Source organism: Ascaphus truei, chromosome 15 (genome assembly GCF_040206685.1).
Source record: "Ascaphus truei isolate aAscTru1 chromosome 15, aAscTru1.hap1, whole genome shotgun sequence".
In the NCBI taxonomy this organism is placed as follows: Eukaryota; Metazoa; Chordata; class Amphibia; order Anura; family Ascaphidae; genus Ascaphus; species Ascaphus truei.
Genome location: NC_134497.1, coordinates 8,570,180 through 8,598,097, shown reverse-complemented (window position 1 = coordinate 8,598,097; position 27,918 = coordinate 8,570,180). Strand labels below are relative to the sequence as shown.

At 52.0% G+C, this 27,918-nt stretch overlaps 1 protein-coding gene across 6 annotated transcripts; it reads left to right on the top strand.

The window, feature by feature from the left end:
* The first annotated feature begins 1,600 nt into the window (after positions 1-1,600).
* On the top strand, positions 1,601-22,115 carry YTHDF1 (YTH N6-methyladenosine RNA binding protein F1). 6 transcript variants are annotated; one of them, XM_075571467.1, is made up of 6 exons: positions 1,603-2,019; positions 8,750-8,774; positions 10,217-10,296; positions 12,328-13,875; positions 16,684-16,738; positions 16,990-22,115. In XM_075571467.1, exons 1-5 carry the CDS (start codon positions 1,993-1,995, stop codon positions 16,705-16,707), a joined length of 1,704 nt encoding a protein of 567 aa, XP_075427582.1. In that variant the 5' UTR covers positions 1,603-1,992; the 3' UTR covers positions 16,708-16,738; positions 16,990-22,115. The 6 variants fall into 6 exon arrangements, with proteins under 6 accessions (XP_075427583.1, XP_075427585.1, XP_075427582.1 ...); XM_075571468.1 differs by lacking the exon at positions 16,684-16,738 and having other exon boundaries at positions 1,601-2,019; positions 12,331-13,875; XM_075571466.1 differs by lacking the exon at positions 16,684-16,738.
* The last annotated feature ends 5,803 nt before the right edge of the window (positions 22,116-27,918 follow it).

The following is a 27,918-nucleotide window of genomic DNA, read 5'->3' as shown; positions in this document are numbered from 1 at the left end:
TTTTAGGCACCTAATCTACTACTAGAGCGTTCCCAGAACCCTCCTCAGCGTAAGCTGTGAAACGCACTGGATGTTCCTCACAACTGAAATGGTTTATACTGAACACCCCAAAACCGTCTGAGAACTGAGGACCTCAGCCCCACACATCATGTGTCTAACTGTACTCTGTAAATCAGTTCAGGACTGATATCACAATAATGATATCGTTTATAAAGCAGTATACTGTAGATGGTTTTGTTAGCTTGGCAAACTCTGAGAGGAGTGTTTTTTTATCAAGGTACATTTCCATGTAAAAAATGTAACAAGCTAATTGGCTTCCTAGATTAATCTAACCATGCTAAAAGCAGATATTTGCCTTATTTCCTAGGAATTAAACATTTGATTTCTTTAGGACCTCTGAATTGGGGAGCGTTTGCCAACATATTGTTTCCTTTTCCTTTATAAACCCCCGTCTTTATCCCGGAGCCAATAAAGGAAGGGGAGAGAGAGAGGAGGCTTTGCCTGATAGAACTCTTGTTGAACACAGTGACAAAAGAAAGCAGAGGAAATCAAACCCCTTCTAAACTATACAAACTAACATTAGTCTTATCTTGTATTTGTGTGGTGTCAGCATATTCTGCACCGCAGTACAATGTGGGAGGGTGGACAATAACAAGAGTACAAATATGTCAAGGCAAACTGAGATAATAGGAAGGTGGCCCAAGCCTCAAGGAGTTTACAATCTAGGAGGGGAGTGAAGACAGAAGGAATAGTGTGCGTTTCTCTTAGTGTGGGTTTGGCGATCACCATCAGTACTCTGATTATGCAGTTTAAAAAAAAAAAACGAGTTTAAATATTTCTAGCTGTCAGATTTGGATACCTAAAAATGTCAGCCATCCACCTGTGACCTTTAACCCTTTGGGTGCCCCAAGACGTAGTCCCTGTGCTAGGGGGAACTGTCCACGTCATCCCCAAGGTAAGCTTTTCTTTCAGCTTCGATGGCGTCCTGCGATCCCGTGCAGCGTACGGCGCGATGTGCAGTGAAGGGAAATGGAAAAGGAGTACTTCCATCCCCGGCTTAAAGGGCCGATGCGGTCATGTGACTCCGTCACTCAAAAGGTCAAACATGTATGTTTGAATATCTTTATTTATGTAGCGCCATTAGTGTACATAGCGCTTCACAGTAGTAATACACGTGACAATCATATAAATAACAAATAATACAAATAACACATGATGGGAATAAGTGTTTCAGACATAAGTGACATTTAGGAAAAGGGATCCCTGCCCCGAAGAGCTTACAATCTAATTGGTAAGTGTGAAGAACGCAGAGACAGTAGGAAGGTGTTCTGGTAAGTGTTTCTGGTATTACTACGCTTTGTTCCCAAAGGGGAATGAATAATAATAATAATGGTGATAATAATAAGTGATCACTGCTGCTACCACATGTGTCCCAGCTGCATCTTTATGAATGAGGATCACGTGGTGCTGGTGTGGTGACGTCACTGCTGTCCTGCACAGCTGGGACACCACAGCCTGCTCTCTACGTCACTTCCGCCCCCCCAGCAGAGACCGCGATGGCTGCCACTGGGTTGTGAAGCGCATGCGTCGTCCCCCCCACCCGGCATGCAACGCGCGGGCGCTGACGTCAGCCGCACTCTGCCCAGTCCCCGCCGCCATTGGTGTGTGGAGTGTTCTTACCTCTCGGCGAGGCCTGTACCGAGTCCGCGAGGCCTGCGACCACCCAGCGAGGCCTGCACCGAGCCACCCAGCCCGGCCTACACCGAGCCACCAAGCCCCGCCAGGCCTGCCCCGAGCCCCCACGGCCAGCGAGCACCCAGCGAGGCTTGCGCGGACTCACTGGGCCCCCCCCCTCCGGCCTGTGCTGACTCGCTTACCGCGGCCTGCGCCGAGACACCAAGCCCCGGCCTGTAGTAGTGAGGCACCGGGCCTAGGCCTGCACCGTGCGGATCCCCGCGGAGAGGAAGCGCAGGGAAGCCCTGTTAATGAATTATGTCTGCTACAAGTGTTGACCCGCAGGTGAGGAACCCGGACACCCCCCCCCCCCTCTAAAACACCCCCCCAATCCAGGACACCCTTCATCAGGCCACCTCCCACGACCCGCCCCCTTCATCAGGCCACCTCCCACGACCCGCCCCCTTCACCCCCCACGCCCGCCCCCTTCATCACCCCCCACGACCCACCCCCACGACCCGCCCCCCGATTGCACGCAGACTCCCCATCGCATGGGCCCCCAATTGCACCCCCCGCCCCCAATTGCGCGCCCACCCCCCGCCCCCAATTGCGCGCCCGCCCCCAATTGCTCGCCCGCCCCCAATTGCGCGCCCACCCCCCGCCCCCAATTGCGCGCCCACCCCCCGCCCCCAATTGCACGCCCACCCCCCGCCCCCAATTGCACGCCCACCCCCCGCCCCCAATTGCACGCCCACCCCCCGCCCCCAATTGCACGCCCACCCCCAATTGCACCCCCACCCCCATTTGCCCGCCCCCCCCACCACCCCCGCCCCCAACCCCCGCCCCCCCACCACCCCGGACACCCGCCCCCCGCCCCCAATCGCACGCCTACCCCTGCCCCCAATCGCACGCCTACCCCTGCCCCCAATCGCACGCCCACCCCCCGCCCCCAATCGCACGCCCACCCCCCGCCCCCAATCGCACGCCCACCCCCCGCCCCCAATCGCACGCCCACCCCCCGCCCCCAATCGCACGCCCACCCCCCGCCCCCAATCGCACGCCCACCCCCCGCCCCCAATCGCACGCCCACCCCCCGCCCCCAATCGCACGCCCACCCCCCTGCCCCCAATCGCACGCCCACCCCCCGCCCCCAATCGCACGCCCACCCCCCGCCCCCAATCGCACGCCCACCCCCCGCCGCCAATCGCACGCCCACCCCCCGCCCCCAATCGCACGCCCACCCCCCGCCCCCAATCGCACGCCCACCCCCCTGCCCCCAATCGCACGCCCACCCCCCTGCCCCCAATCGCACGCCCACCCCCCGCCCCCAATCGCACGCCCTCCCCCCGCCCCCAATCGCACGCCCACCCCCCGCCCCCAATCGCACGCCCACCCCCCCATCGCCGTCTCCCCCCCTATCGCCTTCTCCCCCCCATCGCCTTCTCCCCCCCCCCCATCGCCTTCTCCCCCCCCCATCGCCTTCTCCCCCCCCCATCGCCTTCTCCCCCCCCCATCGCCTTCTCCCCCCCCCCATCGACTTCTCCCCCCCATCGCCTTCTCCCCCCCCCATCGCCTTCTCCCCCCCCCCATCGCCTTCTCCCCCCCCCATCGCCTTCTCCCCCCCCCATCGCCTTCTCCCCCCCCCCATCGCCTTCTCCCCCCCCCATCGCCTTCTCCCCCCCCCATCGCCTTCTCCCCCCCCATCGCCTTCTCCCCCCCCCATCGCCTTCTCCCCCCCCCATCGCCTTCTCCCCCCCCATCGCCTTCTCCCCCCCCATCGCCTTCTCCCCCCCCATCGCCTTCTCCCCCCCCATCGCCTTCTCCCCCCCCATCGCCTTCTCCCCCCCCATCGCCTTCTCCCCCCCCATGGCCTTCTCCCCCCCCATGGCCTTCTCCCCCCCCATGGCCTTCTCCCCCCCATGGCCTTCTCCCCCCCATCGCCTTCTCCCCCCCATCGCCTTCTCCCCCCCCCATCGCCTTCTCCCCCCCCCCCATCGCCTTCTCCCCCCCCCCATCGCCTTCTCCCCCCCCCCATCGCCTTCTCCCCCCCCCCCCATCGCCTTCTCCCCCCCCCCCCCATCGCCTTCTCCCCCCCCCCCCCCATCGCCTTCTCCCCCCCCCCCATCGCCTTCTCCCCCCCCCCATCGCCTTCTCCCCCCCCCCCATCGCCTTCTCCCCCCCCCCCATCGCCTTCTCCCCCCCCCATCGCCTTCTCCCCCCCCCATCGCCTTCTCCCCCCCCCCCATCGCCTTCTCCCCCCCCCCATCGCCTTCTCCCCCCCCCCATCGCCTTCTCCCCCCCCCATCGCCTTCTCCCCCCCCATCGCCTTCTCCCCCCCCATCGCCTTCTCCCCCCCCATCGCCTTCTCCCCCCCCCATCGCCTTCTCCCCCCCCCATCGCCTTCTCCCCCCCCATATCGCCTTCTCCCCCCCCATATCGCCTTCTCCCCCCCCATATCGCCTTCTCCCCCCCCATATCGCCTTCTCCCCCCCCATATCGCCTTCTCCCCCCCCATATCGCCTTCTCCCCCCCCATATCGCCTTCTCCCCCCCCATATCGCCTTCTCCCCCCCCATATCGCCTTCTCCCCCCCCATATCGCCTTCTCCCCCCCCATATCGCCTTCTCCCCCCCCATATCGCCTTCTCCCCCCCCCATATCGCCTTCTCCCCCCCCATATCGCCTTCTCCCCCCCCATATCGCCTTCTCCCCCCCCATATCGCCTTCTCCCCCCCCATATCGCCTTCTCCCCCCCCATATCGCCTTCTCCCCCCCCATATCGCCTTCTCCCCCCCCATATCGCCTTCTCCCCCCCCATATCGCCTTCTCCCCCCCCATATCGCCTTCTCCCCCCCCCATATCGCCTTCTCCCCCCCCATATCGCCTTCTCCCCCCCCATATCGCCTTCTCCCCCCCATATCGCCTTCTCCCCCCCCATATCGCCTTCTCCCCCCCCATATCGCCTTCTCCCCCCCCATATCGCCTTCTCCCCCCCCATATCGCCTTCTCCCCCCCCCATATCGCCTTCTCCCCCCCCCCATCGCCTTCTCCCCCCCCCCATCGCCTTCTCCCCCCCATCGCCTTCTCCCCCCCCCCCATCGCCTTCTCCCCCCCCCCCATCGCCTTCTCCCCCCCCCCCATCGCCTTCTCCCCCCCCCCCATCGCCTTCTCCCCCCCCCCATCGCCTTCTCCCCCCCCCCATCGCCTTCTCCCCCCCTCCCCTCGTCTTCTCCCCCCCTCCCCTCGTCTTCTCCCCCCCTCCCCTCGTCTTCTCTTTCTCCCCCCCTCCCCTCGTCTTCTCTTTCTCCCCCCCTCCCCTCGTCTTCTCTTTCTCCCCCCCTCCCCTCGTCTTCTCTTTCTCCCCCCCTCCCCTCGTCTTCTCTTTCTCCCCCCCTCCCCTCGTCTTCTCTTTCTCCCCCCCTCCCCTCGTCTTCTCTTTCTCCCCCCCTCCCCTCGTCTTCTCTTTCTCCCCCCCTCCCCTCGTCTTCTCTTTCTCCCCCCCCTCCCCTCGTCTTCTCTTTCTCCCCCCCTCCCCTCGTCTTCTCTTTCTCCCCCCCTCCCCTCGTCTTCTCTTTCTCCCCCCCTCCCCTCGTCTTCTCTTTCTCCCCCCCTCCCCTCGTCTTCTCTTTCTCCCCCCCTCCCCTCGTCTTCTCTTTCTCCCCCCCTCCCCTCGTCTTCTCTTTCTCCCCCCCCTCCCCTCGTCTTCTCTTTCTCCCCCCCCTCCCCTCGTCTTCTCTTTCTCCCCCCCCTCCCCTCGTCTTCTCTTTCTCCCCCCCCTCCCCTCGTCTTCTCTTTCTCCCCCCCTCCCCTCGTCTTCTCTTTCTCCCCCCCCTCCCCTCGTCTTCTCTTTCTCCCCCCCCTCCCCTCGTCTTCTCTTTCTCCCCCCCCTCCCCTCGTCTTCTCTTTCTCCCCCCCTCCCCTCGTCTTCTCTTTCTCCCCCCCCTCCCCTCGTCTTCTCTTTCTCCCCCCCCTCCCCTCGTCTTCTCTTTCTCCCCCCCCTCCCCTCGTCTTCTCTTTCTCCCCCCCCTCCCCTCGTCTTCTCTTTCTCCCCCCCTCCCCTCGTCTTCTCTTTCTCCCCCCCCTCCCCTCGTCTTCTCTTTCTCCCCCCCCTCCCCTCGTCTTCTCTTCCCCCCCCTCGTCTTCTCTTCCCCCCCTCTCCCCTCGTCTTCTCTTCCCCCCCCCTCCCCTCGTCTTCTCTTCCCCCCCCCTCCCCTCGTCTTCTCTTTCCCCCCCCTCCCCTCGTCTTCTCTTTCTCCCCCCCCCTCGTCTTCTCTTTCTCCCCCCCCCTCGTCTTCTCTTTCTCCCCCCCCCCTCGTCTTCTCTTTCTCCCCCCCCCCTCCCCTCGTCTTCTCTTTCTCCCCCCCCTCCCCTCGTCTTCTCTTTCTCCCCCCCTCCCCTCGTCTTCTCTTTCTCCCCCCCCCCCCTCGTCTTCTCTTTCTCCCCCCCCTCCCCTCGTCTTCTCTTTCTCCCCCCCCTCCCCTCGTCTTCTCTTTCTCCCCCCCCTCCCCTCGTCTTCTCTTTCTCCCCCCCCTCCCCTCGTCTTCTCTTTCTCCCCCCCCTCCCCTCGTCTTCTCTTTCTCCCCCCCCTCCCCTCGTCTTCTCTTTCTCCCCCCCCTCCCTCGTCTTCTCTTTCTCCCCCCCCTCCCCTCGTCTTCTCTTTCTCCCCCCCCTCGTCTTCTCTTTCTCCCCCCCCTCGTCTTCTCTTTCTCCCCCCCCCTCGTCTTCTCTTTCTCCCCCCCCCCCTCGTCTTCTCTTTCTCCCCCCCCCTCGTCTTCTCTTTCTCCCCCCCCCTCGTCTTCTCTTTCTCCCCCCCCTCGTCTTCTCTTTCTCCCCTCCCCTCGTCTTCTCTTTCTCCCCCCCCCCTCCCCTCGTCTTCTCTTTCTCCCCCCGTCTTCTCTTTCTCCCCCTCCCCTCCCCTCGTCTTCTCTTTCTCCCCCCCCTCCCCTCGTCTTCTCTTTCTCCCCCCCTCCCCTCGTCTTCTCTTTCTCCCCCCCCCCCCTCGTCTTCTCTTTCTCCCCCCCCCTCGTCTTCTTTCTCCCCCCCCCTCGTCTTCTTTCTCCCCCCCCCCCTCGTCTTCTCTTTCTCCCCCCCCCTCCCCTCGTCTTCTCTTTCTCCCCCCCCTCCCCTCGTCTTCTCTTTCTCCCCCCCCTCCCCTCGTCTTCTCTTTCTCCCCCCCCTCCCCTCGTCTTCTCTTTCTCCCCCCCCCTCCCCTCGTCTTCTCTTTCTCCCCCCCCCTCCCCTTGTCTTCTCTTTCTCCCCCCCCCCCTCGTCTTCTCTTTCTCCCCCCCTCCCCTCGTCTTCTCTTTCTCCCCCCCCCCTCCCCTCCTCTTTCTCCCCCTCTCCTCGTCTCCTCTTTCTCCCCCTCTCCTCGTCTCCTCTTTCTCCCCCTCTCCTCGTCTCCTCTTTCTCCCCCCCTCCCCTCTCCTCGTCTCCTCTTTCTCCCCCCCTCCCCTCGTCTTCTCTTTCTCCCCCCCTCCCCTCTCCTCGTCTTCTCTTTCTGCCCCCCTCCCCTCTCCTCGTCTTCTCTTTCTGCCCCCCTCCCCTCTCCTCGTCTTCTCTTTCTGCCCCCCTCCCCTCTCCTCGTCTTCTCTTTCTCCCCCCCTCCCCTCTCCTCGTCTTCTCTTTCTCCCCCCCTCCCCTCTCCTCGTCTTCTCTTTCTCCCCCCCTCCCCTCTCCTCGTCTTCTCTTTCTCCCCCCCTCCCCTCTCCTCGTCTTCTCTTTCTCCCCCCCTCCCCTCTCCTCGTCTTCTCTTTCTCCCCCCCTCCCCTCTCCTCGTCTTCTCTTTCTCCCCCCCTCCCCTCTCCTCGTCTTCTCTTTCTCCCCCCCTCCCCTCTCCTCGTCTTCTCTTTCTCCCCCCCTCCCCTCTCCTCGTCTTCTCTTTCTCCCCCCCTCCCCTCTCCTCGTCTTTGCTTTCTCACCCCCTCCTCCCTTCCCCTCGTCTTTGCTTTCTCACCCCCTCCTCCCTTCCCCTCGTCTTTGCTTTCTCACCCCCTCCTCCCTTCCCCTCGTCTTTGCTTTCTCACCCCCTCCTCCCCTCTCCTCGTCTTTGCTTTCTCACCCCCTCCTCCCTTCCCCTCGTCTTTGCTTTCTCACCCCCTCCTCCCTTCCCCTCGTCTTTGCTTTCTCACCCCCTCCTCCCTTCCCCTCGTCTTTGCTTTCTCACCCCCTCCTCCCTTCCCCTCGTCTTTGCTTTCTCACCCCCTCCTCCCTTCCCCTCGTCTTTGCTTTCTCACCCCCTCCTCCCTTCCCCTCGTCTTTGCTTTCTCACCCCCTCCTCCCTTCCCCTCGTCTTTGCTTTCTCACCCCCTCCTCCCTTCCCCTCGTCTTTGCTTTCTCACCCCCTCCTCCCTTCCCCTCGTCTTTGCTTTCTCACCCCCTCCTCCCTTCCCCTCGTCTTTGCTTTCTCACCCCCTCCTCCCTTCCCCTCGTCTAATCTTTCCCCTCCCCCTCGTCTAATCTTTCCCCTCCCCCTCGTCTAATCTTTCCCCTCCCCCTCGTCTAATCTTTCCCCTCCCCCTCGTCTAATCTTTCCCCTCCCCCTCGTCTAATCTTTCCCCTCCCCCTCGTCTAATCTTTCCCCCCCCCTCGTCTTCTCTTTCCCCCCCCTCGTCTTCTCTTTCCCCCCCCCTCTCCCTCGTCTTCTCTTTCCCCCCCCCTCTCCCTCGTCTTCTCTTTCCCCCCCCCTCTCCCTCGTCTTCTCTTTCCCCCCCCCTCTCCCTCGTCTTCTCTTTCCCCCCCCTCTCTCCCTCGTCTTCTCTTTCCCCCCCCTCGTCTTCTCTTTCCCCCCCCCCTCCCCCTCCCCTTCTCTTTCTCCCCTCCCCCCCCTCCCCCTCGTCTTCTCTTTCTCCCCTCCCCCCCCCTCGTCTTCTCTTTCTCCCCTCCCCCCCCCCTCCCCCTCGTCTTCTCTTTCTCCCCTCCCCCCCTCGTCTTCTCTTTCTCCCCCCCCATCTCCCCTCCCCCCCCTCCTCCTCTCCCCCCCCCCCCGACCTTTCTATTAATGCTCTCTGTACATGAAACTCAGTTCTGATCTCTTTATTTCTCTCCTATTTTGTCTTGTTTGTCCGGAATGCAAATCAGAGACCAAAGGGACAGGAGAATAAAGGTAAGAGGCCTGCTTGTCTGTAACGTGTCCTGTTGTCCTCAGTCACAATGAGTTGTAAGTCTCTTTGGTTATTTTTAAGTATTATTTAGATTTGACCGTTTTTAATACTTTTCTGTTGCGAGACCAGAAACACACAGGGTTGGTAGCCACTGCAGCACTGAAATAGTTAACCACAAAGTGCCAGCATGCTTCTTGTCTGAAATGTTTAACCCTTTAGCTTGCTAGCTACTTTGGCAGCGAAAGGGCTACCTTCCCTTATTGGCCTTCATCACCATGTATGTATATCTTTTATATAGCGCCCACAATGTAATCAGTGCTGTACGTGCAGTCCATGGGAAAGGAAATCCCTGCCCCAGAGAGCTTACAATCTAAAAAGCGTCTCTTTTATATTAAAACCACTGAAAGCTTAAGCAGATCTGACCTCTCGCATAGTGGGCCCACGCTGGCGTGACTATAAGATAATACATTTCCACAGTCGCCCAGGCTCCCGTAATTACAAAACGCTGCCGCGCCTGTTTAATGATTGAACCTATAGTAATACTGTGCCGGCCGGCGGCTCACTTTTTGCAGCTGCTTCAGCACGGAAAGCATTATTCCTACAATACAGGGATACCCCGGTTTAAGTACACTCGCGAGTAAGGACATAGCGCCCAATGGGCAAACGCCAGCTCACGCATGCGCCTGTCAGCACGTCCTGAACAGCAATACCGGCTCCCTACCTGTACCGAAGCTGTGCGCAAGCGGGGAGACTATAGAGCCTGTTACAAATGCGTTATTTACAGCACTTCTGCACGTATATAACGATTGCAGTACAGTACGAGCATCAATAAGTGGGAAAAGGGAGTGCTTCACTTTAAGTACATTTTCGCTTTACTTACATGCTCCGGTCCCATTGCGTACGTTAATGCGGGGTGTGCCTATACTAACAATTACAGCTGTTTGTGGTGCCTGTCTCTCTAATGCTTTTCTATTTACCCCAAACACCTGAAACATATCCCCCAATGTGGGGCAAGGCTTATCTCTGGGAATTGGGAGGGTGCAGCAGAGCTGCTGGCATCAGTCTGTGTTGGGTCTAATTAAAGTTCCATTCTCCCAGAAGAATAAGTATCCTATATTTCACAGTGTATGTTATTTACTGTGGAACATGTCCGCATTCAGTCCTACTGTGCTGACAAGGTGCTCTGGCTTATTTAATGTGCCCCTTCAATCTGTGATGCTTTGCAATTCTTCCTTGAGGGAATACAGGAAATCCCCCCCCCCCCCTCTATCCTCCGAGTTCGCAGACTTATGATTCTGCGAAACACTTAGTGTTACGATTCTTGTTCTAATGTGGCAGCTTCCAAATGTTTTGATTTTGAATGAAGTTTCTGCCACAATTTGCACGTTAGTCTGCAAACTCAAGTTCTCCCCGCTAGGATGCTCAAACCATGATCTTATTTCAGTTCAAAACGGATCCCTGCACCAGAAGGACAGTGTACACGACAATGACTTCGAACAGTATCTTTCAGGACAGTCCAATCAGGTTAGTACACTTGCTCTGGTCTAATCCACTTCCTGCTTCTCAAGGTTAAAGCAGAAAAACATGAAAAATCATTGTGATAAATAAATCGGTTCTGTAGTATTGGATGTCTGCCTGCATATTTTGTAACTCCTAATGCTATTTTTAATGATTTTCAATATATATATATTTTTTAATGTACTTATCCTTTTTTTCGAGCAAACATTTAGAAAGTCCTATCCACTTCCTCTTTTGGAACAGGCTCTCGCGTACACCTTTTTTTTAGAAGTTCCTTTGCAGGGTGATTAGTATCTCTCTCCCACAGGCCAGCTGTTTCCTATGGATAGACTGGGATGAGCAGATTTTGAGTTCATTGCTTTCTTATAGAGCAGTATATAGAGAGAGCCTTATATCATTCATACACAGCCTTGTCCTGTGAGCTTTCAGTCTAATATCTGCGACATTTAATAGTGACCTATGTAACACGCCAGGGCCTGGCATAGCACTTATTAGAAACTAAATGCACCTTTCCATTATAGATTGCATGAGCTGCTACTTCAGGGGTCAGTAGGAAGCTGCTGATAGTGATGAAAGATAATTCAAACATATCCCACAGGTCCCTGCACCTCTTTGCACAAAATTGTGTTTGTGTTTGCTGCATCAATGCCTGGTTTGTCACCTAGCAGAATCTGCTAAGGCAGGGGTGCGCAAACTGGAGGGGGGGAGGCGCACAGCGGTTACAGAGGCCTCGCGCTGTAACTCACCTGAATTGAGCCAGCTGCGGCCAAGGCAATGCGGCGTCAAATGACTCCACGGGGTCAATTAACGCCGCATTAAAGGTAAGGGGGGGAGCGACATGGGGAGAGCAGGCTGGGGGGCAGGGGGGGGTGCAGCGCTGGAAGTTTGCGCACCTCTGTGCTATGGCATCACCCGCTGAGCTATAATGGGGGGGTGGTTATGCCGGGTTTTTCCTTTCACTGAAGTGTCTGGTCTTGACACTTAAAGCTGCAGTTCAGTCAATATCCTGCATGTGTGTTTTTTTTAATAAATCAGTTCTGTAGTAAGAAAAAATACTTTTAGCATTTTCTGTTTTTAAAAAAACAACTTTGAAAGACCAATTTTCTTGTATTCTATTTTAACAGCCATTTGCTAAGGCACTGCCCCTTCATGTCCTGTCACAAGCCCTGGCACACCCCTTTGTCAGCCCTGCCCTCCCTCTAGCACATGTCAGTGCAGGAGTGCTCATGAATATTCATGAGCTTCCATTGCCAGTCAAGCAGATTATAAACAAATCCCAGCTTTTAATATGTCACCAAATTTCGACCTATCAATACAGTACATGGAAAACGAATTGACCTGCAGCTATACAGTTCTTTAGCTAATTAGAGATTGCCCACATAAAACTATTGAAGTAAAAAAATAAATGTAAAAAAAATAAAAGACTGAACTGCAGCTTTAACCTGCCTGTTAAACCTCACACTCCCATCCTTCCCTCTGCATGTCCCATGTTCTCACAAGCTACCCTACCCATGTGCAAGCAAAGACCATAGGCTATGAGAAGTCCTGTCTGGTTGGTCTTCATTGCTGAAGTTCCAGCCCTGCTTACTATACCTCTAGTGTTTACAGATTTGCCATGGCGTGTGAAACCACGTGATAGTTGGCGCGGCAGACTGAATCGGTGTTGGGTGTGACTGCTCTTTTGCTCGTAGTTGGTCCACGTGTAGATATTTATACGGGTACCCTGATAGAATTGTGCTCTAAAGCCACCTTCTCTCTCTCATTGGTGGCCAGGACAAATTGTTGGGTGACTGTCTCGTGCCTAATCAGACTTGATGATGCTCCTTTTTGTAAGGTTTTGGGGGGTGGGAGTCGTATATTTATTCCCCCCCAAATAAATTCAGAGTGCCACTTTGTAACAGGTTATCCCAATGACAAAAACATTGTGATCAATAACCACCTCCAGTGGATGGGGGGGGGGGGACTCATTGTTACTGTGGCCTCTGGCTCCCATGAGTATAGCTGCTGACCCCCATACTTGCTGTTCTTTCTCCCCAGCAGAGCAACAGCTACCCTTCAATGACAGACCCGTACCTGTCCAGTTACTATCCGCCGTCTATCGGCTTTCCGTACTCTCTGAGCGAGGCACCATGGTCAACTGGTGGGGACCCTCCCATCCCTTACCTCACCACGTACGGACAGCTCAGCAACGGAGACCACCACTTCATGCACGATGCGGTCTTCGGGCAGCCGGGTGGGCTGGGGAACAACATCTACCAGCATCGCTTCAACTTCTTTCCCGAAAACCCAGCCTTCTCTGCCTGGGGGACCAGCGGCTCCCAGGGGCAGCAGACCCAGAACTCGGCTTACGGGGGCAGCTACAGCTACCCGCCAAGCTCTCTGGGGGGGACAATTGTGGACGGTCAAACAGGATTTCACAATGACACTCTGAATAAAGCGCCTGGCATGAACAGCATTGAGCAGGGCATGGTGGGGCTTAAGATAGGCAGCAACGTCACTGCGTCTGCGGTGAAGACGGTGGGGTCTGTGGCAAACAGTGTGGGGATGCCGAGCGCCCTGTCCGGCAATGGGGGCACAAGCATAAGCATGCCACCCTCCAAGCCAACATCATGGGCGGCCATCGCCAGCAAGCCCGCCAAGCCGCAGCCGAAAATGAAAACTAAGCCCGTGACCCTAATTGGAGGGGCGCTGCCACCGCCTCCCATCAAACACAACATGGACATAGGCACCTGGGACAATAAGGGACCCGTGGCCAAACCCCCAATGCCCCAGCAGGTCCCGTCCCCTCAGTCAATGCCTCAGCCACAGCCCCCGCAGCAGCTGATGCAGCCCATCCAAGCTCAGCCACCCACTCTGTCCCAACCGCCCTACCAAAACCCTCCGCCGCCCCCTCAGCAGCCACAAGTCCCCCAGAACCGTTGGGTGGCCCCGCGAAACAGGAACGCCGCCTACGGGCAGAGCGGGGGCTCTGACGGAAACCCCTTGGGCGGGGCACAGCCTCATGCGGTCCCTGGCAGCGACTCCCACCCAGTGCTGGAGAAACTCAAAGCTGCCCACAGCTACAACCCCAAGGACTTTGACTGGAACCTGAAAAATGGGCGCGTGTTCATCATAAAGAGCTACTCTGAGGACGACATTCACCGTTCCATCAAGTACTCTATCTGGTGCAGCACGGAGCACGGCAACAAGCGCCTAGACAGCGCCTTCCGCTCCATGAATGGCAAAGGCCCGGTCTACCTGCTCTTCAGCGTCAACGGCAGCGGACATTTCTGCGGTGTGGCAGAGATGAGGTCTCCCGTGGACTACGGCACCAGCGCCGGCGTCTGGTCGCAGGACAAGTGGAAGGGCAAGTTCGACGTCAAGTGGCTCTTTGTCAAGGACGTCCCCAACAACCAGCTGCGGCACATCCGCCTGGAGAATAACGACAACAAACCGGTCACAAACTCCCGAGACACGCAGGAGGTGCCCTTAGAAAAAGCAAAACAAGTGCTTAAAATCATTGCCACTTACAAGCACACGACCTCCATCTTTGATGACTTTTCTCATTACGAGAAGCGGCAAGAGGAGGAAGAGGTCGTGCGCAAGGTAACGATCAAATCTGACTCCTATTAAACCGGTCCCTTTTTTTTTTTTTTGCTGTCAGATTTGGCGCCTGTCTGATTCCAGTGGCCGCAGAGGCCCTTGTAATAAAGATATGAGCTTGTTTGCATTTTCCAGTTTAATACCTGTTCACATGAGATCAATGTTTTATCTAATTTCTTCACCACCTGCTGCTCTGTGATAATATTGTGCATGGAATATTTGTGATTATTTTTTTGCTTTCTTTCAATATACAGGCCCATACCCCCTAGAGCAGGGGCGGCCAACTCCAGTCCTCAAGGGTCACCAACAGGCCAGGTATTGGGGATATCCATGCTTCAGCACAGGGTGATGCAGTCATTCTGATTGAGCCACCTGTGCTGACGCGGGGGTATCCGGAAAACCTGCCCTGTTGGTGGTGGACCCTTGAGGACTGGGGTTGTACACCCCTGGGTTAGAGATTTATGTTTTTAAATGTTTGGTGACCCCGGCATTGTATGCTTTGTTAGATTTCAGCACCTCATGTCATTCAGTGTAGTAAGAATCGATCTTGGGAAATAAAGCCTTTGCATGTTATAACCGTCTGTCCTGGGACTGATGTGCAAATACTTTGTAGCTTACACATCACATGAGGTATATATGTTTGTATAGATTTATACATACGTTGCAAGATATATGGACGTGTGTGTGATTTTTCATGCATCGCCATTTAACATTTAGTAACCGGGAGGTCTGATTACCACTGTAACAAATAGCACAAATCACACACTTGTAGGTTCTGCTAGTGGCACAGGATGTCAGCAGCATATATCCTTCACAAGAAGTAACCTTTATAAACCTCCCTGCAGAGAAGCCCTTAATAACAGACAAATGCATTCTGTGAGCCTGTGCTGCAGAAGCAGTGTGCTTATTCACAGCTGTGACCATGATTAGGAAAAAGTGAAAATAAAGCATACGAAAGAGATCATGGTCTTATTATTTTTTTTGGTTACAGAATCCTTCTTTTCCACCCTAATTGTAGAGTAATAAATAACAGTTTGGCATCCCTGGCTATGACGCAGCTCATGTGGTAGCCTACCTCTGCCTAAACAAAGGCTCTAACCACGTTCTCTTACCCAGGCTGAGACTGGACAGTCTCCCACTAGTGTCTGAGGTTTATGGGTGGACTGCTTTTATTAGAAAGCTTAATCGTGTGTGTGTAGCCATTTAATGAATGTGACCTGCACATAGCTTCTCAAAGGATGGCCACGTTTACACCACGTTTTGTGCATTATGTGGAGAAGCCTGTTTCTGAAGCCAATCGTAGCACAGTTCCATGTGAAAGTACAATTTCTGCACAAACCTCCCAAGTCGAGAAAACAAAGCGACGAAGACCCTCCCCAGACTCGCGTAGCCCCGGAGAACGTTCGCTGAATCTTGCGGCTTTTTATACTGTGGGATACCTTGCTAGATTTTGTCATACGTGGTATAATTTTGTGACGCAGAAATAACATTTGTTACGTCATCTCGCGAGTGCTTTGACGGGAATGTGCGTTACCACAGTCGCTGTTACTCTGTGGCACGAGTACTTGGCCTCTGACTTTGTAACAAAGCTGATGTAACTTTTTTCAAATGTTTGGACAGGTCCTTTTTTGTGCGTGTAGTAGTATAAGTGAAATGTTGAAACTGGGGGCCTTGTTTCATAGTATAAGAGGCAGGGTATCTCTGGAGCTTGAACCCCATTAATTTCAGCGCCGGGCCCCCCTGCTTCCAGAGGTACTTGCCTCTGTAGTGGGTGCCAGTAGCTGCTCCAGGGTCCACAATATGGCTGCTTTCCAAAGCTCGCGGGCCAATAGAAAGCGGTGATGTCACCAGTGCAGCTTCCTATTGTCCCACGTGACAAGGAAGCTGAAAACTGCAGAGAGATACCGGCACCCCCCTTCGGAGGAAAGTGTCTCCGGAAGCAGGAGGCTCCCGGCACGGAAATTAATAGGGTTCAGCTCTGGAGACCCCCCCCCCCCCTGCTTCAATCCTGTATTCAAAAATGAAAACCAAAACCGGCTTGGATTTCTCCTTTATAATATTGTACTATTATGTATACTACCTGCCCGTACAAAAGTTTTGAGGGGGTTTCCCAGTATTGGGGGGGGGGGAGTAAAACAAACCTATAATCATGGCTGGTGACACTTGATGGTAACGCAATCCATTAACGCTAATGTGTCTTATGTGAACTGGTTTCCCATGGTAGTGTATTTGACATGTAGCCTGGTCCTTAGCCCTAAAACATGTACTAGAGTAACACCGTCCCTGACAATCTCACCGAGCAGACGCGTCACGCAAGTGAACCTTCGTTGCTGATGTCCGGTGCAAAGTGTTTCGTGTTCGCTGAGATGACCTGGGAACAATTTAAATGTCATTTTAAGTTAAAATAACCTCTCCGCTAATGGATTTTGAGCTCATAAAAGAATAGGAACGTTATTGGTGAATAGGTAGGGAGCAGCCATAGAACAAGCATGGGGGTTGGGTTTCCAGCTCCAAAACTTTTCCGTATGTTCCATTTTTATCACAAACTTCACTGCAAAAAAAATATAAAATCACAAACTACGGCCTTTTTCAGAGAATTAACAATGTACAAAGTATTTCAAGGTCTCTAGACGTTTCCCACCTTGTGACAATGTCTCGGTTTGGGGTCCGCACGGATTGGAACATCTGGCATATTGTGTTGGTTGGTTTAGTTGCTCAATAAAATACCATGCTTTTCCTCTATATATTTTTTATTTGTTATATATAATATAAGTGCTGGTTCTTGAATAATGCTTTCCATTCCTGAACTAGGGTCCCAGGGATGGATTAAAATGACAGCCAGGGCGTGACCTAGGAATCACAAAAGGCAAGCATTATTCTTATCTAACTGTTTTATTCATTTCCAATGTAAAGTGACATTTTAGGGAGGAGGGAACATGAGCTTGGTGCTACATGCATATTTTTGGAATGGGGGGGGGGGGGCTGCTTTAACGCCTTCACTGCCACCGAGGTCTGCTCAGCGATGGCACTGAATGGGGTTAATTTCAGAAGCTGTCCAGCTGTCTAACTATACTTTTTTTTTTTTTTTTTTTTCTGTTTTTCTTTCTTTCCATACAGGAGCGTCCGACTCGAAGCAAACAATAAGGACGCCAGTTCCACCTTTATGTAACTAGAACTGATCTGAAAAAAATAAAATAAATAACTCCGGGGAGAGGGGGAAAAAAAAAATATAAACTCGAGAAATAAACCAGTTGTGGTGCAGCCTGTTATCCTGTAGGCTTTGGGATGGAATTAAAGCTTTCGGCTTCTATGTAACGTCTAACGCAGGAGCAAAGTAACGTCATCCTCCACACCTAGCGTTTTACTTTGTCTTCTGAGTCTGGGGCCAGTTCTCCTGTGTTTCCTGTATCTTTGCAGCACCTGTAGTTTATATGACCATGTACTTTTCCCCCTCTTTCTACTCTCCCTGAACGGAAAATAGGATCGGTCAAACCGACCCAGTATAAAACAGCGACCCGATGTCCAAAGATTGTCTGAATTCCCAAGGCAGAATCTTCATTATTTTTTTTAATTTTTTTGCAGTCACGTCAGGGTAACACCCCCCCCCCCCCCACCTACTGCGTGCTAAAATACTACAGCAAATATATCAATGTGACTTCCTATTCAATTAAAAATGCAAACCTATGTTCTGTTCCCAAGCACTTCAGAATCCTGCAATCAATGTTGAGCTGTATTTGCTTCTAATTGTGTATACCCCCCATTTCCTTTTTTTTCCCCCCCTTTGGTAGGTAAGAAATGTTTTTGGGAAACTGTAGAAAGCCATGTTCTTTATAAAGGGGGCAACCCGAATTGTGATGTCTTGCAGTGTTTTTGCTAGGCATCTCCTGCGTGTGTGTGTACCAGGCGAAAGCCTGCCCTCTGAGGGACGGATTAACAACATTCTTCTGCAAGATAAAGAGTTTTCTTTCCGTAGCGCTGGAGGAAACTTCAGTGCATCGCAAGCCTCTGCCACCAAAAGGATAAAACACTCACACGTTGCAGGGAATTATTCGGAGACGTCCTGCCCGCTTTGCATCGTAGGATCTCGGCCCCTTGCCGTAGCTGGAAAGGGGTTTATTTCCTACCCACCCAACTAAATTCTGATGCGAGGAGCGTGTGATGCGTTGCTGTGCTAGGAGTTGGAAGCTTGGCAGACAGTGAAGGGGTTAAATTAACATGGTGCAGTCCATTTCCAGGGAGTGTCCTTGTGTGTAGGAATGGGTTAACCCCCTGTGTCTGGGATACATAGCTGGTTACCCGGGTCAGGAGCCTTCACACCACGTTTGCGGCCTGTGATTTTAGTAAAAAGCTGCTTTGGTTACTGAACCCGGGCCCCTGGTCCCTTTTTATTGTCTGGTTGTAACCAAATCCTGCAAGCTTCCCGAGTGTCTATGTAACATCCTGTCTGTCTCGTGATTCCTGCTCTTCAGCCCATATATAGTAATAATTACAACAACAAAGGTGTTTGTTTCTGTCTCTTAAAGCAGCAGCTCCTGTTCGCATGTTACGTTGCAGGTGAATTCCAGGAAGTACTCCTCGTAACACCTTGCCTTTTATGAATATTTATTTCATAGTTGTAGTTGTGTCTAATCTTAGGAGTAACAGTGACACGCTGTTAGCGGGTCTGTGCGGTAACAGGCTATTTAATGAGGTAGTTCAACCCATAGGGTCCAAAACCAGGAGTCATAATTAAAATATCAGTGTAACCGGCTCCCTACAGAAGGTTTAATCCACCTTTAATGAAACTGTTTACATTTTTTGTACCTTGCGAAAAAAAGAATGTGTTGCTTTTCCTGGGAAACTGATTCAAGCTGCTTCTTTGATGGCAACGTGATTAGTTTGCAAACAAACGACACAGCTAGGTAAACAATGTAAGGGGGCTCTGAAGGCTGGCAGTCTTATCACCACCAGACATTAGATAAAGACAAAAACATTGTTTGCTGTGGAAATAGTAATTAACAAAAAGAAACCTGATTTCAATGAGTTTTTAAAGTGTCAAGTAGCGACACTTCCCAAAAACGGTGCCTCTGTACCATTTGCCCTAGGCGGGACCATCCCTTTTAAAGTTCCCACCCTTAAACATTAATACCAAGCTGATGAGCGTCCCTGCATCTCCTGGTAACCTAATCGCATTCTCCTGTGTTATGTTGGCTATGACCCAGTTCGCCTTGAGTGTTTGCACCAAAGTGCAGCTCCAGTTTGCACATCGGGACTGCTGCTTTAAACCACTTTGCTGTTTTAAAGTTTGTCGCCCTATTTAGCCTGTGCTAGGGTAACGATTAAGGCCTTTCTGGCAGCCACTGTTTAAGTAGTAATTCATGATGGGAGAACCCCGTCCCTCTTAGGCCCAGATGCCCGAAAGGGTGCTAAGCTTTAGCAAGCGTACTCCCCTTCATGAGCCTTAGCCCACCTTTACGCCTATTCATATGCAGGGGAGTAGCCTTGCTAAAGCTTTGCACCCGTCTGGGGCTTAAGAGAGTGCATATTCTCCAACACACACTAATTGCACCTTCCCATCCTCCACTTTCCCTGTTAAACCCTTTTAGACAACAATAGGGATTCCCACACTGAGTCGGTTGGAGGGCAGGTTTGGTGACTCCAGCTAGATGCCACTAATATTCCCTCTAGGGAGAAGCTGTAGGAGGTGGAGAGAGACTCCGCATCATTGCACATTGAGTTGTGTGTGTACTGTCTGGGGCGGGTGTATATTTTGTTCCCTGGTAATGCAATGCTGCTTTAATAGTTACTTTAAGGAGCAGACAGGACAGCTCTGCGCCCCATTGCTCCCTGCAGGTATTTTGTTTTTAATGCACAACCTTTCTGTACATAGTCCTGTGGCCTTCCCACGGGCTGGAATCTTGTATTGGAAAGAGCAGCGGAGACCCCCACACCTGTCCTGTCTGGGTTTTCGTCTTGGGCCCCACAATATCGTTAAAAGGGTGGGGGGCAGTTTCACTTTGAATGTAACCAACAACAAACCTCTTTCTCCCCATGTCCCTCTTCTGCCGCTAGTTTTTCACCATGGTTTCCGCCAGCCCCACAAACTGGCCATTCTCTGCTCTGCTTGTGTAGCTTAATAAATATTGAATAATGTGATGAATATTGCACATTTTCTTCTTTTTTTTTTGTTGGGAAGGGCGTACTCACTTTAACCCCGGACATCCCTGCGCTACACCGCTTGTGGCCGATACTTGGCAGGCTGCGACGCCTTCAGTTGGTTTGACGTCTTCTAGTCGTGATCAAAATCTTTGATACTCAATATTTGGTTGAAATGGAGCTAAAGGCAGATTATTGGTTCGTGGCAGTGACTGCTGCTCACTGATACGGTTGCCAGGTGTCCGGTATTGAACTGGACTGTCCAGTATTACCTCCCTGGACATAGTGACCTAATGCACCTTTCACCATTGAGTCCAGTATTTTTGGAGAAGCCACCTGGCACCCCTACTTACTGATTGCAATCCGGGTAAAGGAAAGGGGTGCGTCGTAATAAAATAATTTTTTGTGCATTTTCATTAGCGCGATTTTATTATTGTACAATTGGTGAATTGTTGGTGTTTTCGCCTGTAAATAATATCCCTCGGCGCTGACACCAAGAGATGCCGTGTGTTAGATTTGTTTCCTGGACTCGACACAACTCTCCTCTGCTCCAGCTGCTTCTTTGTTGAATGACACATCCAGCGAGAAGTAACGGCCAGTGGGAGTGGTGGTGGGGTTGCTCGGACAAAAAGGGGGGAGTTTTGATGCGGCCATTTTTGCGGCCCATAGTAATTCAGTCAGTGTGTTGTGTTTTTTTGTTTTTTTTAACTATTGGTGTAAATGACTCATTTTAGACCATTAACCCTGTGGGTGCCCGATGTGCTTGCAATTAAAGTGTTTTATTGATTGTGGCATAAAGTGTTGGTCCAAGAGAAGGCATCGCAACCTGCCAAGTCTGAGACCGGTCACAAATAGTGCTGTGCTATAGATCGTGTTCCTATTCTTCATGGATTGCAGTTTCCTTTACAAAAGGGTTAAGACCGTGTTTTTAAACCCTTTTTTTTTAGTTAAAGAACCCAATAAGTATATTGTGAAATTCTGCGGAACCCCAACCCTCTCTAATAGCGCGTCTGAGATCAGATGCATTGTAAGGAACCCCAACCCTCTCTAATAGCGCGCCTGAGATCAGATGCATTGTAAGGAACCCCAACCCTCTCTAATAGCGTGTCTGAAATCAGATGCATTGTAAAGAACCCCAACCCTCTCTAATAGCGCGTCTGAGATCAGATGCATTGTAAGGAACCCCAACCCTCTCTAATAGCGCGCCTGAGATCAGATGCATTGTAAGGAACCCCAACCCTCTCTAATAGCGCGTCTGAAATCAGATGCATTGTAAAGAACCCCAACCCTCTCTAATAGCGCGTCTGAGATCAGATGCATTGTAAGGAACCCCAACCCTCTCTAATAGCGCGTCTGAGATCAGATGCATTGTAAGGAACCCCAACCCTCTCTAATAGTGCATCTGAGATCAGATGCATTGTAAATTCTTCGGTGTTTGGTAACATTTTCAAATGACCTGAAAATTACAGGGAACCCTTCAGGGACGTACAGGAAACCCAAGGGTTAACATAACCGCTTGTATAATCTTCAAGCTTTAACCCTTGGTGTCAGAACGTGCTGTACATCTCTCCAACAGGTTGCTACATTTTCTCTCCTTTGGTCACCGGCAGCTGGTCCCGACATTACACTTTGAATTGCGCCGTGTGGCAACGCAAACAAAACTGAAATGAAATAGGACTTTTAATAACCATGTTTTATTGCCATTGCTAGAGAGAGGTACATAGGTTCCCTGTCTCTCACCCGCACAGCACAGGGGGTGAGGGTGTTACATGGTGCTTCCGACCTGTGCTGACCTCCGCTAAGTTCCCCATAACCCGCCGGGGTCTCTTGCACGTGTGTCATTGTAGAGGGTTTTTTTTTTTTACTGTGTTAGGAAATCAAAAATAATCTGCAAAGCGTATTTACTCTAAAATGGGAATATGTTGGGCAGAAACAAAATGGCGGCGCTGAATGGGCAGCTTCCCTGTGTATAGTACGGACTTGTCTTTAGTGTTTCTTGTTGTTCAGGACGGTTCTGCCTGCGGCTGCTCCTACACTCTCTTCTATCTCTCTCTTTTTTTTCCTTTTAGGTGAATATAAGCCTTAATAAATATCTCTTTAGCAAGATGGATGGTGTTTTCTCTTTTATGTTAATTTTAACCAGGTGCAATCCTTCCCGGAACCAAAATGAGCCATTCAATGCAGGTTGGACCTGGCGTTCAGTCCAATTGACTTGATCTAATGCTGGTTCGGACGCGTTAACCTCTATGGGACTTAATCTGTAACGGCGGAAATGGCTGGGGGGTTTTTTTTTGCCCGAAATTCTATTGAAATTGGCAGTTCCTTTTTTAATGGGGAATTTTGGGCCCAAAACAGTAAGCCCCTAAATCAGAGGAAATCGGCAACCGTATTAACCTTTACAGTGCCAGGGGTCTGCCGCCACAAGAGTACCCCCCACCCCCCCCCTCCACACTACTGCACGATGCCAGGACTCGCTCCGGCACCGCATGTCGCAAACGGAAGGGGAGCGGTCATGACATACCTATTACATAGTTAGGGCAGTGGAATGGTTAAGGTAGGTTTCTCTAGTAATAAAATACACCATTTTAAAAGACCTGGTGGGCGGGGAGCAAACTAGAGGTGGGAACAGACACTATTGTGCGGAAATCGTACAAATGATATTTGAAAAAGCATTTCTGGCCCGTTGAGCTGCGCTTAGTTGAGTTTGCCGGTCATCGCACTGCGGCAGGAACCCCCCGAGTTCTGTGCAGAGCCCTCCGGGAAGGTTCAGTTGTAACAGTGACGTTTTCCAATGTGCATCCAAACTGTTTGTCAAACAATCCGGCACCCGGTGGATGACGCTTGGTAAATATTTGCCACAAGGTGCAGATTTTCCAAGGTCACCCAATGTTTGTTTATAACAAGGCTGGAACGGCTTATCTTGTGTCGGTGCCACGGTCGGAGCTCAGAAATGCACTTTCCCTCCCACCTGTCGTCTCCTCACACTGCAGTATAAATTTTATTTTGCTGGCTAGGTATTAATGAATAAAATACTCTTAAATTCTCTGGGTGGCATTTTCAAGACGTGCTGTTGGCATCACCGTAGCCTCATATTCTGCTGTGCGTGCGGCGACGTGATATCACGAGTGGTTGGTTTGCGGGGACAGAAAGATGTACAGGGTGCGACGTCTGCTCCAGAAGCAAATTAAAAGATCAGTTCCGCTTCAGAAAAATGTTCGGTATCCCTGGGTCTTCCCTCCCAGGGCAAACAAAATGGATGTTAATATTTCCTGCGTCACACGGGCCGACAGGAAGCCGTCGCAGTTTCCTATTGGACGATTTCTTCAAAGTGCCGGTCTCCTCAAAGACAAATGCAAAGTAGAAGTCAACCCACAAGTTCATAAGGAAGTTCCCCATTCAATGTGACAGCCAAGAACAGGGGAATGGCGACGTTTCAGGTCCGATATGGACCTACGATCAGGTCCATTTGCCAATGTGACACGGGGGATTTAGGTACCGGCGGCAGCTTCCCTGGGAAGTACCGTGAGAATTGGTGGCCTCGGACCTTAACTTTATCTGGCTCAGCTACTGAGACCAATTGATAAACAAATTGTGCACAGCTCAGCGTGAGCAAGTATATGCGGTAAAGATAATTAGAATCCTTTAGCTGGAGTAGCCTTAAGGTATCAATAGATGATGTCATCTCCTATGAAACCAATCAACTGATAGTATCCCACATGGCACTGTAGTAAGGTATACACACGATAAAGTGTCCAGACACATATATGAAATAATATAGTGTGATGAATGGAAGAAGAGATCTAATTCTCAAGGGCTCACATGTAGTGCAGCATCCTTGGGTGATGATTAACGTCCTCCACGTCCTCAGGTACAGGTGTGCTGATGTCTTAAAGCTGCAGTTCAGGCAATATCCTGCATGTGTGTTTTTTTTTTAATAAATCAGTTCTGTAGTAAGAAAAAATACTTTTAGCATTTTCTGTTTTAAAAAAAAAACAACTTTGAAAGACCAATTTTCTTGTATTCTATTTTAACAAGCATGCTTGTTCCTATAGCAACGATTTACATTCCCCATATTTAAAGATGTCGCCAAACTTTGCCGATCAATAGACGGAGAATGAATTGACCGGCAGCTATGCAGTTCTTTAGGTAATTAGAGATTTTCCCACATGAAACTATTGAAGTAAAAAAATAAATTACAAAAAAAAAGACTGAACTGCAGCTTTAATTCAAATGCAGAAACAGGAACCAAAAAAGACAAAGCACTACTTTCCAGCAGGTAGAAATTATCAAAAAAGCAGGGAGAGCGTTCCCAAAGTGAAAAACAGAGCTCATTTATTAGCAGTATGGAGACATATAGCATACACAGGCAAAAAAAAAAGTTTTCCACCTACGCGTTTCAAGCGTTGGATACATTAATCACCTTGATAAAGAGCTAACGCTTGAAACGCGTAGGTGGAAAACTTTTTTTTTTGCCTGTATGCTGTATGTATCCATGCTGCTAATAAATTAGCTCTGTTTTTCACTTTGGGAACGCTCTCCCTGCTTTTTTGATCATTTCTACCTGCTGGAAAGTAGTGCGTTGTCCTTTTTGGTTCCTGTTTCAGCTACTGAGACCCCTTGATTCCCACCCATGCTGGAAAAAGGGGGACATTTAACTTGGAATGTTCCTTTAAGATTTTTTAGAACCAAAACCAGAACACCAGGACAAGAGCCCGTTTCTACCGCCGAGTTCCAAACTTTGGTTTGTCTCGCCGTATCTTTTTATATTATTTTAGGTTTTTCGGTTATATTATTTGTTTGCTAATTGTGTTGATGATATTGCCTGTTCTTCGTGATTTATTTGCTATTTTAGCATTTTCCCATCATTTAGTGAACGGAAACCTAAACTGCAAAAAAAAAACAAACAAAACCGAAACCAAAACACGAGTGAAAGTGCTCACCTATAGAAAAGGGAGTTCAAAGATGTTGACGACATACAAGTCCAGAGAAGTATAGATTTGTTCTAGGTTGTGATGCTTATTAATAGATCAGCATGAGAGTTCTGCATACATGAAATTATAATGAGAAGCTCGTGGGGAGCGCAGGTTTCACCATATATATATAGGGAAGAAAATATAAAATAGTGCAGTATGTCTAAACAATTACAGCAATTGAAACAGGAATCATGACTGGGGATTCACATTCTCCCAGTGGTAATACAGCATTGAATAACAGATGGTGTGGTGAGAAGACTCAGCAATGTACAGGGGGATCTTGCTGGTATACACTCCCTGATGTCAGCAGGACAAACCCTCAACAGAATGAAAGAAAGACAGCTCTAGTGCAACATTGTATGTTCACTGGTGATATATTCAAAATAGGCAATTGTTATTGCACTTACATGAGCAACAAGTGCTTAGACACGTAACAATTGATGCCCAGCATAGGTGTACAGCATCCACCCCTCTTCCGAGGTCGCGTCGTGTCACTTCCGGTTCGGCCCGTCGCGTCACTTCCGGTTTCGTGGTCGGACACAGAATGGATCCACACGGGTTCTGGGGCTTTCAGGGCACACTTCTGGACTGCTGCTAGTTCACTCAACGCGTTTCGCTGGCTTGGCAGCTTCGTCAGGACTCTCCACGAGCTTCTCCTCACCATTCAAGACGGGAGAAATTGGATCTTCTCCCAAGAGGGTTGAGCAGCGAAGTTAAGCCATTTTTTCACATATTGAGCACTTTATAGTTATCACAATATATTTATATATTTATTCATTTATTTAAATATTTATCACCTTCATTAGTAGCGCCTCACATTTTTTCGTTTAACACATGAAATTATAATGAGCAGAGTTTTCCATGTGAAGAAGGCACCTGTGAGGGTTGGAAAGCTCTGTACATGTGAAGAAGAGACATGTGAGGGTTGGAAAGCTCTGTACATGTGAAGAAGAGACATGTGAGGTTTGGAAAGCCCTGTATATGTGAAGAAGAGACCTGTGAGGTTTGGAAAGCCCTGTACATGTGAAGAAGAGATCAATGAGGTGTGGAAAGTTCTGTACATGTGAAGAAGAGACGTGAGGTGTGGAAAGCTCTGTACATGTGAAGAAGAGACTTATGAGGTTTGAAAATGTCTGTACATGTGAAAAAGAGAGCTGTGAGGATTGGAAAGGTCTGAGAGGGAGGGGGTGATGGATGGGGAGGAGGGGGTGAGGGATGGGGAGGAGGGGACATGTGGGAGGGGAGAGGTGGAGAGATGGGGGTGTATCAGTGGGAGAGGGGAGTTGGGGGTGTATCACTGGGAGAGGGGAGGTGGGGGTGTATCAATGGGAGAGGGGAGGTGGGGGTGTAAGTGGAGGGGGGAGAGGTGGATGGGTGTAAGGAATGGGAAGAGGAGGGAGGGGAGAGGTAGGTGGGAGGGGATAGAGGTGGGGGGAGAAGGTCTGTATCAGTGGCAGGGGAGAGGAGGGGGGTAAAAGATGGCGGTGGGAGAGGATGGGGTGTAAGAGAAGGAGGTGGAAGAAATGGGAGGTGGGGTGTAAGAGGGAGGGGGAGAGGTGGGGGTGTAAGGGAGGGGGAGGTGGAGGGTCTAAGAGATAGGGGGAGAGGTGGGGGTGTAAGGGAGGTGGAGAGTGTAAGAGGGAGGGGGAGTGGTATGGGGTATAAGGGAGAAGGGAAAGGTGGGGGTATAAGAGGTGTCGGGGTTGAGGGAGGGGGGTGTGAGGGTGGGGGGTATAAGAGGCGGTGGAGGGTGAGGTGTGGGAGGAGGAGAGGTGTGGGAGTGTAAGAGGTAAGGGGGAGAGGTTGAGGGAGAGATGTGGGGGTTGTAAGAGGATGCGGGATAGGTTGGGGGGAGAGGTGGGGGGCAAGAGGGAGGGGGAGAAAGGTGGGTGCGGAGGTGGAGAGTAAGAGGAAGGGCGGAAAGGGTGAGGGTGGGGAGGGAGAGTTGGGGTGAGGTGGGGGTGTAAGAGGGAAGGGGAGAGGTGATGGTGTAAGAGGGAAGGGGAGAGGTGAGGGTGTAAGAGGGAGGGGGAGAGGTGGATGGGTGTAAGAGGGAGGGGGAGAAAGATGGGGGCGGAGGAGGAGAGTGTAAGAGGTGAGGGGAAAGGTTGAGGGTGTGAGTGAGGGGGATAGGTGGAGGTGTAAGAGGGTGGGGGGGAGGTGGGGGGTGTAAGAGGGAAGGGGAGAGGTGAGGGTGTAAGAGGAAGGGGGAGATGTGGATGGGTGTAAGAGGGAGGTGGATAGGTGGGAGTGTAAGAGGGAGGGGGAGAGGTGGACGGGTAAGAGGGTGGGGGGATAAGAGGTGGGGGGGCTAAGAGGGAGGGGGAGAGGTGTATGGGTAAGAGGGTGGGGGGATAAGAGATGGGGGGTAAGAGGGAGGGGGAGAGGTGGTGTGTAAGAGGGAGGGGGAGTGGTGGGGGTTAGAGGGAGGGGGCAGAGGTGTGGGAAGTGCGGGTGATAGGGAGGGTGTGAGGTGTCAGAGGGAGAGGGTAGAGGGTGTGAGAAAAGGGGAGAGGTGAAGGGTGTGAGGGAAAGGGGAGAGGTGGGGGTGTAAGAGGCAGGGGGAGAGGTGGGGGGTGTTAGAGGGAGGGAGGTGGGGGGTGAGGGAAGACGGAGAGGTGGGGGTGAGGGAAGAGGGAGAGGTGGGTGGGTGAGGGAAGAGGGAGAGGTGGGGGGTGAGGGAAGAGGAGAGGTGGGGGGTGAGGGAAAGGTGGGGGGGGTGAGGGAAAGGTGGGGGTGAGGGAAGAGGGAGAGGTGGGGGTGTGAGGGAAAGGTGGGGGGTGAGGGAAGAGGGAGAGGTGGGGGTGTGAGGGAGGGTTGGGGTTGTAAGAGAGGGAGGGAAAAGAGGTGGGAGTGGCGTGGGGACACGTTGTGGTGTAAGAGGGAGGGGGAAAGGAGGTAGACGTGGGGTGTAAGAGAGGGAGAGGTGGGGGTGAGA

What these genes read in the sequence shown, in the direction of transcription:
- YTHDF1 (XM_075571466.1), top strand. Translation starts at nt 1,993, where the DNA reads ATGTCTGCTACAAGTGTTGACCCGCAG. An exon ending in CTACAAGTGTTGACCCGCAG is followed by an intron (nt 2,020 to 8,749) that starts GTGAGGAACCCG and finishes AATGCAAATCAG; the next exon opens with AGACCAAAGGGACAGGAGAA. An exon ending in TTTCAGGACAGTCCAATCAG is followed by an intron (nt 10,297 to 12,327) that starts GTTAGTACACTT and finishes CTTTCTCCCCAG; the next exon opens with CAGAGCAACAGCTACCCTTC.